At 32.7% G+C, this 20,614-nt stretch overlaps 1 protein-coding gene across 1 annotated transcript; it reads right to left on the bottom strand.

The window, feature by feature from the left end:
• Positions 1 to 10,717: 10,717 nt before the first annotated feature.
• Positions 10,718 to 15,595, bottom strand: LOC107434122 (actin-interacting protein 1-2). The gene is made up of 6 exons (XM_016045541.4): positions 15,156 to 15,595; positions 14,320 to 14,481; positions 13,510 to 13,696; positions 12,502 to 12,924; positions 11,788 to 12,195; positions 10,718 to 11,711 (listed from the first exon to the last, which is right to left on the bottom strand). The coding sequence occupies exons 1-6, from the start codon at positions 15,545 to 15,547 to the stop codon at positions 11,454 to 11,456; spliced, it is 1,830 nt and encodes a 609-aa protein (XP_015901027.3). The 5' UTR covers positions 15,548 to 15,595; the 3' UTR covers positions 10,718 to 11,453.
• Between the last annotated feature and the right edge of the window lie 5,019 nt (positions 15,596 to 20,614).

The following is a 20,614-nucleotide window of genomic DNA, read 5'->3' as shown; positions in this document are numbered from 1 at the left end:
CATCGGGCATGGATGGCAATAAGCAAATATATCCTTTGGCTTTCGGCATTGGAGATGGACAGAACGAGCAAGCATATACATGGTTTTTCCAAAACCTGAAGGATGCCATCGGAGATTTTCCAGATTTGGTGTTTGTGAGTGATAGACACCCCGCTATTGAAAGGGCATTACGCAAAGTTTTTCCCAATGCATACCATGCGTTGTGCACGTACCATATAAGCAGAAATATTAAAGCAAATGGACATGCGAAAGATGAATCAATAATACAATGTTTCATGCTCGCAGCTAGTGCATATTTGGTTGAAGATTTTGAGTTTTATATGGGGCAAATTGAGGCAAAAAACAGTAGGGCTGCCCAGTACATTCGATCATGTGACCCTACAAGGTGGGCACGTTCTCTTTGTCCATGTAGAAGGTACACTATCATGACCACCAATATTGCAGAAAGCTTAAATGGCATTCTGCTAGATGCTAGAGAGATGCCAATAGTAGCATTAATAGAGCACATACGGGATTTACTGCAAAGGTGGTTTTATGAGCAACGTACTGCAGGTGCAAAATTGACAAAGCCTGTGACTGACCATATGGAAGAGCAACTCAAACTACGAAATTTGGAGTCCATCGGACTACGTGTGAAAGCCATTAATATGCATGAATTTCTTGTGGAAGGTGGGAGTTTGAGGGGTACAGTTAATCTCCAATCAAAAACATGCTCATGCAAAGTCTTCGATCTTGATCAATATCCTTGTGATCATTGTATTGCCGCTTGCAGAGACCGAAAAATTGCTCCTTATGGCATGTGTTCTCATTACTACACCGCGGATACATATCGTGCAGCTTATGCTGAGTCCATTTATCCTTTGTTAGATGAAAAACAGTGGCATGTCCCGGATGACGTGGCAAGTCGCATTGTTCTTCCACCAAGATGGACACGTAGGCGAGCCGGTAGACCGAGGATGCAACGCATACCATCCGAAGGTGAAGATGTTATTGGACGTAGATGTAGTCGATGCGGTGGTGTTGGACATTATAGGCAGAGATGTATGAATCCATTGTCTTATGCTTCGAATTAGAAAGTTTTAATTTAGTGTTATGGTTTAATATGTTTTGATAATTATTTCATATCTTTTTTTTTTTTTTGAATTTAATCTTAAATGAAAAGAGGCTTTTTGGAATTGATTTTCAATCTTTAGTTTACATATCATTTTATGAAATGTCCAATGATTTTGAAAATAAAAACAAACATATATCAATTTTTTTTATTTAAAATGGTTATTGATTTTAAATGTCACTACATTTTTTGTTAATTCCATCTTCATCTTATATAATATTTGTCTCCACTCCCAATTTCTTTTACCCTACTATTAACTTATATAATCTATTAGAAATTGATTTTCCAAGTGGAGGAAATTAGTTTCTAATAGGAGTAAAAATTATTCAACGATTTCCGCTTGGAGGAAATGTTTTCCAACAGGAGGAAAACTATTTCCGCTTGGAGGAAAATTTTTCCACCTGGCGGAAATTTATCAAGAGGCTTCAATTTTTCTTCATATGGGATTTCTGACTGGAGGAACGTTTTTCCTCCATTTTTCCTCCAGTAGGAAAATTTTTCCGCCTATAGGAAATATTTCCGACAAGCGGAAATTTTTTAAAATTTGCAATTGAGCTCTTAAGGCGTTTGTGCATAACGGAATTCTAATAAATAAACATGGCACATTTCCTATAAGGTCAATTACTTATCCTTACATCAATACCACATTGTTATCTTTGTTAAATGAACATTATAAGCCACCATTATATTTACAATTAAAAGTCAAATATAATAAATAATATGCATCTATAAACATGACAAAAGGAAAGAAAAAAGCATCACCATGCAGTTCATATGCTAAGTTCTTTGTTGTAAGCCTCATATGCATACTTCTTCCTAAAGAACTCCATGTTATCTTGTGTGAATGTCAATGGTAATCTAGCATGTAAAAATTCGATGGTCTTGAGTGTAAATATGCCACAGTCACCACTACAAAAACAAACAATTATTATAACATATATTAGTATTATTAGAACCATATTCAATAGTTAATATTTATTCAACAAACATGTAAGTATTAAGGGGTTTTACCCGTTACTTTGCTGAGGGGTATTTTGTGCCAATTCACATGTAAACTCGTCAACGGAGTCTACAAGATCCAGTCGATGCTCATAAAAGGATGCAGACCGCAGTAAATATGGTAACATTATGCATAATTTCTGGAAATAAATTTGTCCCTTGTATCGGTTACCAGCCTTATCTGAATCATATACAGTCATGCGACGCTCTTTCAAGTCCACGTGCCCTACCACCCAATGTATGTTGCGCTTGTTTAGTGGAATCAACAACTGTCAATATATTACAGAATTTCAGTTAGCACAATAAATAAAGGAAGGCACGTGAATAAATGAATAGTTAACATTACACAATTTGGACATGTATATATTACATGATTTATGTATTTCCATGGCTTGGACTCCTTCATTCGAATCCCCAGCACATATTCTTGCATTGCGTATGAGAATTGGAACTTAGATGGATTGTCGATGAACTTTCCATGACATTGCTCAATGTATACCTACAACAAAATAATTTATTACTTATCCAAAATCACAATAGCCACATATAGGACACTTGGCCGTTACTTACCCAAAATCCTCCATCTAGCACCTCAAAACTAGGATAAAAAATATCAGGAAATTGATTGGCACGTACACGAAATAGGTAAGGCAGGACTTCCATATGCTGCATTGAAAGACGAGTTAATTTTAAATTACATCCATGCAGTTGAACAACTATCTATGGAATTTATCAAATTATAAAATAAAAATCTTGATCGAAAAATACTTACATCGTGATTCAGCCACTTTTCACTGTTTATAAGCAACTGGAAAAAGTCTTTACCCGCAGTCAAAATGTCCATATCAACCTTTGCTACCCAATCAGACTTCATAAATTTGTCAAAATTTTTTTACAAGTCGCGTGGGTACTGGTTTGTATGGGTCGAACTTCAAAATAGAAGATGCACCGGGTAAAGTGCGCTGTAGTTTTTTCCGCAAGCCTCCGACACTATAAGGAGTTGTAATAGCTGCTGCCGCCTTCCTATCCCTCCTCCCAATATCTATGTTTTGCTTAGCAGCTGCTACCTTTCTTGCACGTCTCCCGGCAGGAAACTTTGATGGAGACACTTTCTCGATAATCGTAACACTTGGTCCTGCATCGTCTACAACATATGGCTATGACTGTCTATCAACGGGGGTCGCATCGGGACCATACTCTTCTTTATTTTCATCCCCTTCAATGTCCATCCCATCTCCCAACCCGTCAGCACTAACTCCCACTCCTTGGTGCTTCATTAACTTATCAAGCTTGGTGTCCAAACTTGCAAACTCTCTAAGCATGGCGATTCGTAAATCCTTAACGTCTTGCCGTACACTAGCCACTTCGCCTTCAAGGATTGTTAATCTCTCTCTCAAAGGTACCTAAAAGAAATAATAATTATTAATACTTGCAATAATGAAAAAAAGATAAACATTCATACAATTTATTCAAACCTCATCATGAGATGGAGTCGTTGGAGGTTGGGATGGAGTCGATGGTTCAACGTGAACATGAGCAGCAACTCCTGCAGTCGATGAAGAAGGCTGGTCTGTCGGCTTATGTCCCATTCGCCGCCTCCCTCCTTTTCCCATAATTTCCACAGACGTCTCTTTCCGTTTCTTACTTATTCCACTTCTTGTAAGTGGAATACCTTCATCTTTTTCATCATGACTTGCCTGTGGTGGCTTGTCTCGAACAGCAGGTGCAACATTGTATGGAGTACTGTCATGATGTACATCCCATGCCAAGTTGCCGATATATGCATGCTCAACTTCAGTAACATTCATTAAGCCATGAACGGGATACTGCAAAAGACAAAAGGGATTATAATCAAGTGATTAGCAAGTAATACTAATATTCATACAAATACTGCAAAAGTGTATAAATAATATTATTATGTTGGAATGTATATTTATATATATATATATATATATATATATATATTTGTACATATAAGTGGAAGAACTCATAGACTTACATCACGATGATCGAAGAGTTCAGTGGCCTTCTCAAATCTTGGCACTTGTGAAAAATGCCAATTAAGAATTCGAGGGAATGCCATGTCCGGCAACTTCTTCCGAATGCTTGACCCAACGAAGGAATTGTCTCAAAACCCCAAATCTGTCAAACAATTAATTAGTAATGAATAAGTAAAGAAATACACACCATAAATACAAGTGTAACAAACTTTAAATAATAGTGTAACAAACTTACCATGAAAGCCAAAGGAAACCCACAAAGACTATAACTCTTTGACTTGTTTAAAGCCATGGACTCTCTATGCTCAAAAGCACTCTTCAACGATCTAATGGTGGTAGTATACGATAAAGTACCCCATGGATAGTTATTGAAGTACTCTAAATCGTCCACCATCTCCAAGTGATTATGAGGTGCGGTGGCCATGCTTTCTTTGCCTAGAAGAACCGTCTCTAGGAAATATAATAAAGCCAACTTCAATCTATTATCGTCGGCTTCATCATTGTCTTGACACTGTGCAGTCATGAAAGCTTCGGTTATCTCCCAATTAGTGACCTTTCGCTTTCCGCCAAAATACGTGTCACTAATACAAGTAGAGATGTTAACCTACCTATTAGGTTCGTAACCAAACCGTAGACCTGTAATTATGGTGAAGTCTCTCTGTGTAAATCTAGCACCACGCCCTCCAAAATTGAATACCATAGAGTCCTTGTCGTCGCAAACACATTGCCTATACAGCATGCTATTGACGATGTGGCCACTAAATTGTATCTCGTTGGCCTTCAAAAAGTGGCCAAAACAGCTATCCTCAAACTTCTTTATTTGGGCTGGAGTCAGCTTGAACTTAATATCCGACACGGCTTTCCAGAAGTTCGATCTACAATTAACCTTTGCCCTCGATATCTCCGAGTCCCAAAACCTTCGTTGGTAATCTGAATCCATTTATCTGCAAATCAAATACAACAAAACATAACAGATGGAGGAAACGTTTTTTCCGACACGAGAAAAGCCTGAAGGACAATTTTTCTGCCTGGAGGAAAAGGTTTTCCGCCTGGAGGAAATTTTTTCCTCCAGGAGTAAAAAAATTCCCGCCAGAAGAAAAAAAAGAGGAAATATTTTCCTCGGGTTGGAAAATTTTCCAGAACCAAAATAACATACACCTAACGGGATTTGTGCAACAATATAATGAAAATGGCTAAAGAATATTTTCAAACCAGTGCATAATACATTATACATTAGTAGTGTACATTATATATTGCTTCCTAAGGATAACCCATAGATATATTATGGTTTCACATTCAAACCTCCCATTAAATTCAAACAAAAACACAACTTCATAATAGTTTTAATTTCACATTTCACATTCTAACCATGCAACACAAACATTTCTGTCACACCAAATAACACAATATTATAAGCATAGCGCATAATGACAAGGTTCAAAATTGTAAAACTCATTCAATACAGCACAACTAAAGGTTTTCAGATAAGTTCGTTACATTAAAGCGAAATTAGTTTGCAAAATATTTTCTATGTTGTACAGAGAAGCAACTTACATTAATGGGGGACAAACCACCACCAATGCTTCTCTATCTATTTATATATCTCTCTCTCTCTTTATCTATCTCTGTGAGTGTATGTGTAATTTTATCAGCTTGCACTTGTAACTCCACGATCGCAAATTTTGTGCTTCAATTTTCTGCTCAGTCCATCAGTTGCTCCTCCAATGCTTAAAGAAATAGAAAATCAATATTAGTAACCATGCAGCAATCAAATTTAGCATAGTATATGTGTAAGATGTGCATATGAACAAGAGCATATGAGAAATTTGGAAATTTTCCACCAACAGAAAAAAAAAACCACAAGAAGCATAAACCCTTTTAAACAAATATAATCCATACAATTAGGTATGTCTAACTAGTCATAAGCCAGATCTCAACATGAAAACCAAGAAAAACAACTAACACTCCAGTTAAAATCTCTGTTCTAGTTGCCTAATCAATTCACTCAAGTCAAAACACTCCATATCAGCAAAGATATTAGCCTATCATTGCATGAGATGTGGTATGCGATTTCAATTTGTGATAAATCCTATGATTCAAATTAACCATTTAGTGACACTTGGTTCTATCCTTTAGCGGGCAATGTCCTGTAACCAAATAGAAACGCAGACTTCCATAGTCAACCATTGGAATAAAAAATTACTTGATAAACTGATTTGGGGTGGTTGAGACTGAAGGCTCCCTCTCATGGCATCACATTGTCCATAAAAACAAATATTGTTATAATTACAGCTTCACAATAAAGAACTGAGCACATAGCCTAAGAACTGAAAACAAGGCTTTAATTTAGTAATGCTGGTTTAAAGCACACGTATATGGCATGGACTAGTTGCTCTAGATGTTCATGTTATTTCTACCCAAAAAATAAAAATAAAAAAATTAAACTCCACACCTTATAAAATTTGACTAGAAAGCTAGTTTCATCATTAGAAGATAAAAGAGGAAGAGAAGTTTACTTGCCAAATCTGTTCAAGCTGAAATGCAAGAAATCCAAACTTAAAAAGCTTCAAAACTCAACAATGACATCTCACCAAACACCCATCTAAAACCACATGCAAGGTTCCCATCGGATAGAGAAGCCAACAAAGAGTGATATTGATTTGTACCAACAAAATGGAAGCAATAATTTTTTTTCTTCTCTCAAACTTGAAAGTGAAAGGAGATTGATTTTCAAAATATCATCTAGCTTCTACACCTTTAAAAACCATGACATGTACAATGAACTTAGAAATGAGAGACTCCATCAAAACTTGACTGCAACAATGATCATAACTAATTTGATTGAAGTTCAAATTCTCAACACAAATCAACCAAAATTGTTCAAGTAATAGGAACACTTATTTGTGTTGCATGCTCAAATAATGGTAGTTAATAAGCTAATAAAGTGGAAAGATGTAATTTGGTCAGCACATACAGTGATCCATGCTAATAAAAAGAATGAATATTTATAAGATAAGCACTGTCATTAAAATCATAATCATCAACCTCACTTTCACATAGGATTTCAAAAAAGGAAAAATCTCAATTTCACTTAAATCGATGGTAACAACAATCAAGATAGTTTTCCAGTCAAATCATAGACCCCAAACTACATTTCCAGCAATTGGCATTGAAACCCTTCAGAATGCATGAATGGGTCCCAAATGGGACCTGTATGCACATACAATGCAGATTTAGTCCACTGAATAAATGCAGAGACAAAGGAATCAGGGAAAAACAAAACAAGAATTGAAGAACTGAGAATAGCTGTGTCCAAGTAAAATAAAATAACCCTTCGACAAAAAATGTCAGTGCTAAAAAATAACGCAGGCATAGATTGATTAAGTAAATTTGAGTACCAAGTTTTATGCCAAGACACTAAAAAATTTATATAAGGGATCTATTATTCTTTTACCAACTTAAAAGAGATCACAAAATTCAAAGACTGTACAGGGAAAATTTTCAAAACCATTTCTTCCAAAATTTGGAAACAAGTTCAGACTTCAGACATCATAAGAATAATAAAAGAAGTTATAAACAACAATGGAATTCAAGAAACAAAGCCAACACAAAGAATAAACTAATCAAGACAACTAAAATACCAAACAGTAATTAAATAAAACCTAAAAATTAACCGAAGAAAAAAATTTGCATTTGAAAAAGGTCTAAGATTGATACTTTTGAGAAGATGGGGCGCCAACATTTTATGAAATCTAGATATCTGCTCCTCTTGATTGATATCCTTAAATTCTTCCTGAAACTCCTCCAGACTTCCAAACTGCAAGGCATAAATATCAATTACTGAATGTGGGAATTTATAAACATCAACTTTGATACCCATTTTAAGGTAACTTAAAATATCTGCCATTGCATTAGATGTTTAAGATACTAACCTTCCCAGCATCAAGGAAGTGCATGAGCATGAAAAGTTCATCAAGATTGTTCTGAAAGAATACCAAACAGGAGTCCATTCATAAGTTTGAACAAACAAATACCAATCATTTTATTTAAGTAAAGAAAAGAAAGGAGGTGATATATAATACTCAGAACAAGGAGGAAGATGATTCCCTTTTAACCCAAAAACACCCAGGAAATGCAGAGGAAAGAAAAGATACAACAGACATAACACCGCAAGCATTAATTGGCATAAAGTTCACATACCAAATAATGATAGCCAATGTGGAAAGATGTCCAAAGGACATTAACAATCATATGGCTGCATGCATTTAGATACCTAAAATTACGTAGTAAGAGAAATTTACAACTGAAAAGGAATTGATAACAAGAAGACAAAGTACACAACTTCTATCATCAGGAAGATAACTTGTAGCGATAAATTAGGGGTCAATTTTCCACATCACTGCAACCCATTTAACTTTGTCAGCCCAAGGCATTGGAACAAAGCCATACAAAATTCTAATTATGCAGTCCCAATTTGAATCTCAAAATAAAAAGGTTTTTTTAAACCCTACACAGAAGTAAGACAGCATGTCTCATCCAAACCCACATAAAATCTGCAAATAAGTTGACCATAGAATAAATCAGCAAGACAAGCAAATTTTTCAAGTTTCATTTCACCAAAATGCTCCAATACACTATTGGCATGTTTAAAGCATACATAGAAAATCATTAACAGTTCATCTTCATCTTATCCAAAATTTTCAAACCGAAGTGTCCACAAAACCACTAAATAGTTTATTGGACTTTTACCATATGCAAACATTCTATGGACAGAGGAGCATTCTTCTGTCTCTGGTAGCTCTCAATCGAACGGCTCTTGCCGACACAACAATGGACGAGGACGATGCTGGCGAATGGGAGACGAATGTTGGTGAAAATGGTGGCCGGGATGGTAATTTTTGAAATGCCCTAGCTGCGTTTTCAAACGTTTTCAAAGGGAAAGTAAAAAAAACATTCTATGGACAGAGGAGCATTCTTCTGTCTCTGGTAGCTCTCAATCGAACGGCTCTTACCGACACAACAATGGACGAGGACGATGCTGGCGAATGGGAGACGAATGTCGGTGAAAATGGTGGCCGGGATGGTAATTTTTGAAATGCCCTAACTGCGTTTTCAAACGTTTTCAAAGGGAAAGTAAAAAAAACAAAACCGAAACCAAAAAAAATAAAAGGCCTTTTGATAGAGAAAAGAACAAAAAAAATATATATATATATATATATATATATAGATAAGGGTACTTTAGTCCAAACGGGTAAAATATTGGTTAGTTTTTAAAAAAATAAAAAAATTTACTATTTTTTTAAAATGGAATTGTAAGGTGGCTATTTATCGAAAAAAACCCATAAAGCTACCTAACATGGTTCCAATCTTTGATTGTAACAAGAGCCCAATATTTTGGTCGAGGCCCCTTTCTTCTCCTATTTGGAACAAAAGTGGAAAAGTCCCAAAACTACCATACTACCGAAAACATAATTGAAAAAAAAAAATGTATTGTTTGGTAACATGATTGTTTTTTTATTTCTTTATATATATATATATAATTGTGTATAAGTTGCTTACCTTAAGTGTGAATGATAATTATAATTTTTTAGATATCTTAAAAAATTATAAATTTGAAAGAATTTTTTTAAAAAAATACAATTTGAAATTGTGTTCAATCTAGTATTTATGTTTTTTTCTTCTTTTTTTTTTTTTTTTGGTCTTTAATTTTGTAGTTATTTTGGATCTCTAGTAAACTATATCAATTAACAAACACTTGAATAAGTAGATTGCACAAATTTAGGTAGAAAGAAATGAAACAAAATGGCACGTAACCATACCAAATGTGAAGAAGGACTGATGTAGTCGGTGTAAGAAAACAAAATTAATAAAGTTAATATTCATATTTCAAAAAAAAAAAAAAAAGCCTTAAACTATTGGAGAGGCACACGAGTTGAGCTAGATATTTTTATAATTATCAAAGAGATATTGTAATTAAAAGCTCGATTTTCTTTCTTTTTTAATAATTAATAATAGTATAATTTGGCTCTAGCCTCTAGGTATACCTACACGAATGATTATATTCTTTTGTTGCAATATCATATCAAAAGATTTGTCAAATTATGTATTGATTACATATTCTTTTCATGGTTTTTCTTTTTTAAATTTATTTTTAAAAGTATTTTGTAAACGACATTGAAAAACTATACGCAATAAGTTTAACCATTAAGAAAAATTGCTTTTCAAGTCATTTGTTACTAGACGTACCGAACAATATCTTAACTTGGGCCAATTTTATTGTTTTAAATTTAACATATGTTTTTTTATTATTCAATCTTATAGTTGTCCAATACCTCAAACAGGACTTTAAAATGTTAACTTTATTTTAACATGCATCTAACAATGATTGCACGTTCTAATTTCTAGTTCTTAGTCATAATTTCAAGGCCCATTAAATAATAGGCCCAAAAAAAAAAAATTGCTAGCCCCATGAAATAAAAACCGTTTTAAGGTTTCTAAAACAAAAATGACTAACTATTAAATATTTGATAATTCCAAAACCAGCGGACAATTTTTAACAATAAATACTAACTTGCTTTCTCTTTGTAAATAAAGCATGCATTAAGCATTTGACAAAATCACACTTCCCGGTCTTCAAATAATATTAAGATCATAAACAACTCACCAGTTAAAAAACAACACAAAATACAAAACCCAACTAAGATTGTTGCCACTTCCCAAAAGCCCAAAGTCTACAAGAAAGAAAAATAGAACATAATAAAATCGCATTTACCAAAAAAACCAAAAAAAAAAAAAGAAAAAAAAAGGGCAAAATACACCAAAACCCCCATTTCTCAGAAAACTCCAGCGGGTTTGTAAAAAGGGTAAAGAAAAATCTACAATATGTAGAGTGGCATCCATGGTCAAAATTCTTTTCGTGCAACAAGCCAAGCTACAGCTTCCGTTGATTAATAATTTAGCAGATTGAAAAGGCAAAGATTTCACTTTTGAGTCCTTGGTAAAATTCCTGTCCGAACCCGAAAGTAGTGTAGAAAATACCTTTCACACGACAATAACATCATAAGAGAGACATTATACAGAACCACCAAACCCCAATTGCAGGAGAAAAGAAACATTTTCAATTCCAAAGCGGCAACTTCATGACCCATCAGCCGATCCGAATAGTTTATAGGCATTTCCTTTTGCAACAACAAACAGCACAAAGTGGCTTCTCGACAGTCCCGGGTTGTCAAAGACACATATCTTTTCCAATTCTCTAATTTGAAGAAACCCAAACCAGAAAGTTCATCAAATTTCTTCTGGGTGACCTCATGTCTCCCAAGAAGAGAGCTTCATCTATCTCATCATTGTGGAGTTAACTTCCAAAGACGTACACAAGCATCCTCACCAGAGCTCAGCACACTATGCTCATCAGTGAAAGCTACACCATAAACCCCACCCAAATGAGCACCCTTGATGGTTGTACGGCTTGATGCTGGCTTGTCGATTTCATATATGATGACACATGTGTCAAGAGATCCAGTCGCAACCATGGTGTTGTCAGGAGACCAAGCAAGACAATTTATGCGTGCAGTGTGGTACAACATGTTCTTAAGCTTTACCTGTCAGATATGATATGTTAAAAGATGCTTACTAGAAAAGTACTCATGTTATAGTATGAGTAGGCGATTAGAATACCTCTCTGGTTCCACGATCCCAGACAACAGCTTCTCGGTTCAAATCCCCTGAAGCAAACATCGAAACATCAGGAGAGTAGCGTATGACACTAATAGCACCCCGGTGTTTCTCAAGGACTGCCTCCTCTGTAAGTGTATCACCACTAATAGAGTATATATGCAGTTTACCATCCTGCCCACCAATGATGGCTTCACTACCATCAGGTGCAATTGCAGATGCTGTCACAGTAAATCCAAGGTTGATAGTTGAAACTACTTTTGTCCCACGGAGCATGACAACCCCTGAATCAATAGCAACGACTGCCAGTTCAGGTGAGAGAAGAGCAATGCTTAAGTCCTTTGGCTGACTACCAACATCAACAGAATCTGCGTCTCCACATTGATCCCCATGCAAAGCAACTCGCCATACCTGGACATGCATAATTAAAACACACAAGAAAGCAACTGAGTTAAGCCGAAAGTCAAAAAGATGAAAGACATTTGCTAGCATACATAAAAAGTTGAATTTAATTGTTTTTTTCGCAGACCACTATATTCTTGCCTTTTAATTATAAATAGAACTTTTTAGATGCCCCAGTTACTAGAAAATGATATTTAAAAAAAAAAAAAAAAAAAATCGTTTCCAAAGCCAAAAGTTGCAATCAACAACATCTTACTGTCATGTCAAAATGCAAAGTAGAAACAATCATATGACATTAGGCCAAGTATTAGTCACCTTATTGTCAAATCCAGATGTGCTAATTTCTTCCTCAACAGCTGCAAAACATTTTATTTGAGAGTTTTCCTTCCTTTGTAATTTGCCACTATATCCAATGCCTTGAATCCATTTCACTATTAAACCATCATAGCTACTTGACAATATGACTTTTGGGTTACTTTTCAGAACTGCTAATGAATTAATATTCTTCATGTGTCCAGATAGAGATAGTGGGGCTTTGTCAAGATCACTTGATGAAAACAAACTAATTGTTCCTCCCAGTGAAACAGTGACAAGACGATCATTCAGCCACAGACCCCCAACTAGCATGTCATCCACTCCACCTGAGCCTGAAGGAGTCAACGTTCTATTCACCTTTCCATTTCCATCCTCGGATATATCCCACACTTTTGCGGACTTGTCAGCAGAGACAGTCAACACCTAAATTGGGATTAAAAATAAATCCATCAGAACATTGAAGAAAGGAGGAAAGCAAACACATTGTATTATGTAAGAAAACAAAAGACTAAAAAAGTTTGAAGTTAGACACTAAAGCAACCACAAAACAGAAACACCCATATAAATTTTGTTCAGCAATTAAGGATTCCAACAGATGGGAAGTATTTTACTTGCTAAGGATTAATATTGTTCATATGGAAAGGATTAAATATCACCAGTACTTTTATGATTATCTAAAATTAAAAACAAAAAATGGAAACTTGGAATCTAAAAACACAGTGAATAAAAAACGTATTTTAACAGTTTTGGTAACTTGGAATCTGAAAGAGCAGTTCTAATTATCAGCAGCATTTTCTCCCCAAAAAACAAACAAACAAACAAACATGGTTCTTACAAAAAAGTAACAAAAATCAAATAAGAGAGTTCATATTAGTTGCTTTTCAAATGTTTATAAGTAATTGTATTCACAATTATTTTATTAAAATTAAACTAGTTTATATGGAAATGTAAGGTGTAAGAGTTAAAACTCCAACTCTTCAACAGATTGAAAACCAGTACGACGTCTACCTGTTTGCCATCAGGACTCCAGCTAACTGCATAAATGCTGCCTTTATGGCCATCTTCAGAAGAAAGCTCCCCAATCTTCTCTCCTGTTTTCCCATCATATAAAATACCCTTTTTATCGGAGCTTACACTGATGAACTTACTCCCGTCTGGAGAAAACCTTATACAATTGGCAAAGTTTGAATGATCCCTGCAATGCAAACAATTAAAATATTTTCCCTTTTTGAGTTTTCGTATTAGTAATCACAACAAAGCAAGACCTAAAACATTCACAAAGATTGCAACTTGTAATTGAACAACTATGTCCCCATACCACTTGAAGATGTATAGAAATAAAGTTCAGCTGTTATAAATTTATAAATTTCAACTGATCAGCTGGGCAGAGCTTGGCTATGGTTTTCCTAATCTCAGCTGGGAAAGAAGACATCTGTCTGACCCAGCCCAGGCTGATAAAGATGGTATAAAATTTTGCACCAGTTGTAATGCAGCTAACCTTGTCAATTATTGTGGTCTAAGATTACTGAATTTCAAACTGTGTACTTATAGTTGTTGAGTTCAAACCAAAGATGTGACATAATATGAACATAATCATACAGATCGACAATTATAAGTTTACTGGTCAATAATTTCTTCATAATAATCATTTAATGCGTCTACCGAAGATAAGTTCACATTGCTTCTACTACATTATGTCTTGTGCCTGACTTAGTAGAAGACCGTTAAAACTTAACATTAAGAATCTTGTTTCAAATATATTTGAACTTTAAAGCAACAAACAAATCTCAAAGGCATTATTTCCCTGCTGTAACCAACCTGATAGATAGCTTAAATTTAAATGGTGGTCCTTCATAAAAATTCACCAAGAAATCCTCTCCACAAGTGACAATGCGAAATGGTCTTGATGGCTTAAATGCACAGCTTAAAACCCGTCTTGAGTGGCCATCAAAATCTCCCACATTCGATCCTGAATCCCACCTATTTATGCCGTTGAACATAAACTGATAAATTACATTCTCAAATAAAAAAATTTAGATAGTAACAAAAAAAAAAATAAATAAATAAATAAAATGCCAATATAGTAATAATGCAGAGTGGAGCAAATCATGAAAGAAAAACCAATTCCAGTAATCTTTAACTCGATAATGTCTTTCCATAACACTTGACCAAGTTATCGACAATATGCCTCCAGAATCTATGAATTGGACATTTGCTATATCGATCAATTGGTTTCAAAAGATGCTTGCAGATACTGACACTCTACCCAAAGAATACGAATTCATAAAGTTGCATGCATAGCTAATTTCTTATATCCAGATTATAAATGTTCGTCTCCGATACCTAATCTTCATGTATTTACGACCATTTTCAATTTCGAACAACTTGGTACCAATTTGTATTTCAGACAAATTTCCACTAAGAAAATTTGCCAGAGTTAATATATCAAATAATCTACCACTCCTACCTATCCAAATAGAACTTCCACTCTTCCAACAAAAAACAAATGCAATCACATTTCTCAAATCAAAATCTTTAGCTCATCAATAAGAAAACTCTGCCTCACTCACAATTTGTCCACAGCATTCCCTCCCAAAAAATAAATAAATAAATCCCAATTTCGCTTACAATTCCTTAAACAGAAAAATACTCACATGAAAGCGCGTACGAAAGATTTTCCTTTGCCTTCACCACAAGCGACGATCCTCATCCCATCAGGAGACCATTGCAGATCATCGATCCGACCGGAAAGGACCTTGAATTCCTTCTTCAAAACGAAGTCGTTGTGAGTCCCCCAGATCCTCACGGTACCGGAGACATCGGCGGAGGCGATCCACTCGCCGTTTGGGGAGAACCTAGCGACGGTGGCAGGGTAAGCGTGCTCGGCGTAGACGGAGACCTTGAGAGGGTTATCAAGGTTGAGGAGGATGACGGATCGGCCATTGGTATATAGAATCGTGTTGGATTTGGGATCGCCAGAGATGAGGATTCCCCGGCCTCGCTCCGTCGACGGCACGCACGCATAGGTCTCGGCGAGCTCCGGCATGTCTTTTTTTTGGATTAAAAAAATAAAAAAAAGAGACAAAAGAAGAGAGAGGAAGTGAGATTTTGAAAGCTTTTGGCTTTTATATTTTTGGACGGTTTCGTGGTTTTTTTTTATTTTTTTTTAATGCACGACGACAAGGAGGCCATGATTGTGACATGTGGAGCTCCAGATAAAGAGAGAAGATGGCTACGTGTTTGAAAATGATTGGTCAGATTCGAAAGCCGATGATTTTGACTTTTATGTATAAATATATATATATATATAAAATAAATATTTTGGGCCCAAGTTGATCAGTGCTGGGTGATGTTCTAATTTGGCCCACAATATGTGCGCTAGTTCTTTTCATTGTTTGCTTTCTTCTTTGTCCATTATCGAAAACGATTATCTCATGATTTAAGCATTGGTTTAAAACGTTAAAAAAATCAAATAATGGTCTTAGTATAAACAGTGAAATGATCCAAATTTAATAAAGTTATCATCATTTCATTAAATTAAACCATATATGAATCCATTTTAGAACTTTCTTTATCGGTCTTTAAATTTTTTTAAATGCTAAAATTTAAATTTATTTTACTAGTCTAAATAAGTTGATGATATACTAAAATACTAAAAGAACAAAATGAACTTTGTCTAGCCTTATTCAAACTTCTAAAATTTTAAATTTCAGTTCTTAAATTAATCCAAAATATTGAAAAATGAAGTCAAAATAAAAAAAAAAATCCTGATAGTAGAATACTCGTATATTTATGTATATTAATTATTTATTTATTTTATGGTAAAGGTAACCTAAAATATTAGGTTCAAAGTACCTTCAAGGTTTGACCCTAAAAAAGAAAAATGTACCTTTAATAGTCTTCTCTAAAATTAATAACATATTTTGTTAAATAATAAATTTATATTTGATCTTTTTTTTCAAAATAAAAGTGAATATTTTCTAAAGTAGAATAGAACTCTTTATATTTATTTTTTGTATTAAAATTATTATAATTTCATTTTTTATTTTCTTTTTCTATAACCACATTTCTATTCATTTTAACTTGTGAGATTGCATGAAAAAAAACTTATACCACTTAGAGCATCCCCAATGGATTTTTTAAGAAAAAAAAAAAGCATCTCTTATATAATAAAGAGCATATTTAAACATAAAGAGTGGAGCTTTTAAAACTTCTCCAATAATATTTTTTGTATTACACTCTTTATTTTTTTTTTCAATGAACATTTATTGTTATATGTATTTCCTTCCTTTTTGTTTTTTATCTTTTAACAATAAATAGTAATTAAAATATATTAATATAATATAATGGTTTTGGAATTTGATATGTATTAAATAATATTAATATAATATTAGATATAAAGAGTGTTTTTGGTTTTATAAATTTGGAAAACCAAACTGTATTTTAAAAAGTCAAAATATAAAATGTATTGGACCTTGATTTTAAAGATCGGCTATTAAAAATAAAAAATTTATAATGAATAAAAAATCCTTTGAATAAAAAATCCTTTGAGATGCTTTTAGATCTTTTATTTTAAAAAGTATGTTAGAATTTGCATTTTGATTACGATTGGATGCCAGCTAATGGGCATCTAATGAATATTTTCTTTTGAATTTAACCTAATAACGTGAATCCTTTTGTGAGAAAAACTACACTGGCCTTTAATGATGGCAATAAAAGTGAGGAAACAAAAGCTCAACTAATAATTCCTTGGGAGCTTAATTTATTATTGTCACGTTCAAGTCCATTACACTATTGAGTTAAAGCACGCTTTGGGCATCAGTGGTAATGCCCCTAATTTTGAACATGTTTGCACTTTACCTCTATAATATCAAATTAGTAATAACGTTTTTTAAAGTTTGTAAATGATGTAGCATTCAATTAAAACTTTGATATTGTGAATTTTTAGCAACTAAATTATTAACCATGATAAAATTTCAATTCTAGTTATACTCTTGCTCAATGAAGGGTTGGGAATCTCCTCATGTACAATACACATTTACACTTTAACAATTAAAAGTTTCAATTTTAGATTAATGTTGCATTCAAATTTCCAAAAGATATTGATGATAATTCAGCATTACAAGGGGAAAAGTGCAAAAATATTGGAACTATAAAAGGTATTGATGTTAAAAACTCTAATTTTAATTTTTACATCAGCCTAAATAGTGTTTATTTGTTTTTTCTTTAAGTTAATTTTCAACTCTTATTGCTGAACATTGACCAGATACATCAGCCTAAATGGTGGAAGTTTATCTTGTCGTAAAAGTTGATTTTGCTACAATAAAAGAATATTTTATTTACATGCCTTAACATTTAGAATAAATACAATAACATCTTTTAGGTTTCTAATAAATCATTCATATGTCCTGGTAGCAAACTAAATTATTTTTACACCATTAATAAAATTAATTTACCATTAAATGTCTTGTTTTTCTCTTCATTTTTGCAAAAATTAATTTTTTTTGACAATTTTGCAAAGATTAATTTGAAAACTTGAAAGTTTTATTAATCTATATTTTTAATTATTTTTATTTAAACTATGTTATAGTTTTTCAGTTTAAAAGAAAAACTATGTGATGATTTCAATTAGATAAACTTTTTTGACTAAGTGATCATTTGTCAAATCTATATTTAATTAAATATATTATAATTTGTCAAATATATCTAACTAAATACATTATAATTTTTGAAATATATTTAACTAACTATATTTTAATTTTTTAAAAATGCAGTATATTTAACTAAATGTAATTTTCAAATACATAAATTAAAAAAGTTTCTGTAATTAAAATTATCATATATTTTTTTTAAAAAAAATTACTAGTTTAAATAAAATTTAATTAATAAAGAATAAAAACTTTAAAATCTATAAACAAATTATTGCAATAAAAAGAAAGAAATAAAAGGAATTTAAAAATAATTTAGCTTTAATAAAAATATAAAGATAAATTTAGACCACTCTACCAGGTGTAAATGAAATATTCCGTTACAATATTATTTGAGGGTGAAAAAAAACTAGGAAGATTTATTTTGAAATTATGTGGAAGAAATAGGTTTTCTGTTATTACACCCACTTTTGTTATACTTTTTTTTTTTTTTTTTGGTAGTGTGAATGATAAAATGCTCATAACAAATCTATCAAAATTATATTTTTTGTCACCCTCCCTTTTAGAATATAATTAGTGTAACCTAATAAATATTTATATATATATATATATATGTATACATAGATGTGGTTTACTGTGGAGTAAGGAAAAGATATAAGGAGGAAAAAAAAATAAAAAATAAAAAGAAGGGGTGCTTTTATAATTTACACAAAGAAATTAGAGGGAAAAAAAAATGTCTAAGATCAATACCAAAAGATATCCTATCTCTTTCTATTTCAACAAACCACTACGAAAAGAAATTGATTATTTGAAAACTGATTCTGCATGTAAATAACTTCCTCAAAACTTTTACTATGAATCAAACAGATCACATCGCTGAGATAATGAGTATATTTTTTATTACTAAAATTGAAAGGTTTCTGTTTAGTACACAATATAGTGCCTTAATTTGAAATTAACTAAGCTCACACAGCTAAGAATTTTGACAAAATAGATTTATAAAGTTTTTCTTATCCTCTCTTATTAAGTGGGCGGTGCTGGGGTCTTGACTTTTTTGTATCCCATTAACTCAATCTTTGATTGGTTTGTCCTCTTTGTGTTTTTATTTTATGAGAATCTTGTTCGGTTCTTGCTTCTTAGCTGAGACCACAAATAACCAACAACTAAACTTGGAGGCTTTCCTTTCAACGCAATTAAAAACAACTCTCCAACTATGATATTTTTATTCCATAAAAGAGAAAAAAAAAAAAAAACTCTTAGAAAATGGTGGAAAAAAATAAATTGACACAAATATTTGCTAATTATTTGTTTTATACAGGGTCACTCTCATTCCCTTCTTACTATTAGATTGTCATGGAGCCGAATAAATTCTTTTTGGCAATAATTTTTGTACCACTGATAAATTAAATATCTGTTTGTTAATTTCATGATAAAATTCATTATTGAAAAGTGTTCGTCTTTTCTTTCTATTTATTATTATTATTATTATTATTATTATTACTTTAATTTGAATCTTAAGACAAGAGAGTTTCTAATAAAAAAATTCCAATGAATGATTTATATTATAGATTGTTTGAAAAACTTACTTACACGATAAATACTAAAAATTGTCACTTATCTAATTTGATTTTTAAATTTAATTCATCAATTTTTATTTTTTTGCTTTTGATTTAATCATTGATCGAGGTATAACCTTTCCTACTTTTTACATCTATATCTTTCCCTTTTATATTGGAAATGTATCCTCAACAAAATATAATCATATATATATATATATATAGAGAGAGAGAAAAATTTTCATATCAGACTATCTTATATATGGAAACCATCAAAACTTTTTTAGAATTTTAATATGACAATAAATTTATATCATTCAAAATTATAGTTTTAAGTCTAGCATTTAAATTGTTTGAAAAAAATTTTTAGCCGTTAAAACAATTTAATGATTAAATTTATGTGAATAAGAAATATTCTAATAAGAAAATGATTAAATATAATAAGCAAAAACTCATGAAGTTTTTATATAAACAGCAACATAAAAACATTAAAAATAATTTTATAATTATGATTAAAAGAAAAATAAAATTAATGGCGTAGATAAAAAGGAAATGCATCGTAAATATATTTTCATTAATTATTATGATACATATCTCCTGCAGAAAACATACTTTAGGGTACATAAAAGCAGTGAGTCTGTCGGGCCCACCATAGAAAGCCGAGGTACGAAATAGGGGGTAGGGTGGGCGGGGTGGGTTGGATTTGGGCCGGGCCTCGTCAACTAACTCCTTCTGCTTTCCTCATCACATTCTCCTTGTTATTCACAGCTAAAACAACACACACACACACACACACACACACACACAGAGCAACAAAATAAGAAAGAGAGAGAAAATGTGTCCGTAAAGTGTAAACAACCAGTCAAGTCAAACCCATGTTGGATTTCACATATATCTAACCCTCCATTA

Source organism: Ziziphus jujuba, chromosome 2 (genome assembly GCF_031755915.1).
Source record: "Ziziphus jujuba cultivar Dongzao chromosome 2, ASM3175591v1".
NCBI classification, from domain to species: domain Eukaryota; kingdom Viridiplantae; phylum Streptophyta; class Magnoliopsida; order Rosales; family Rhamnaceae; genus Ziziphus; species Ziziphus jujuba.
The sequence above is the reverse complement of the archived record's forward strand: the minus strand, read 5'-3'. Positions and strand labels throughout refer to the sequence as shown.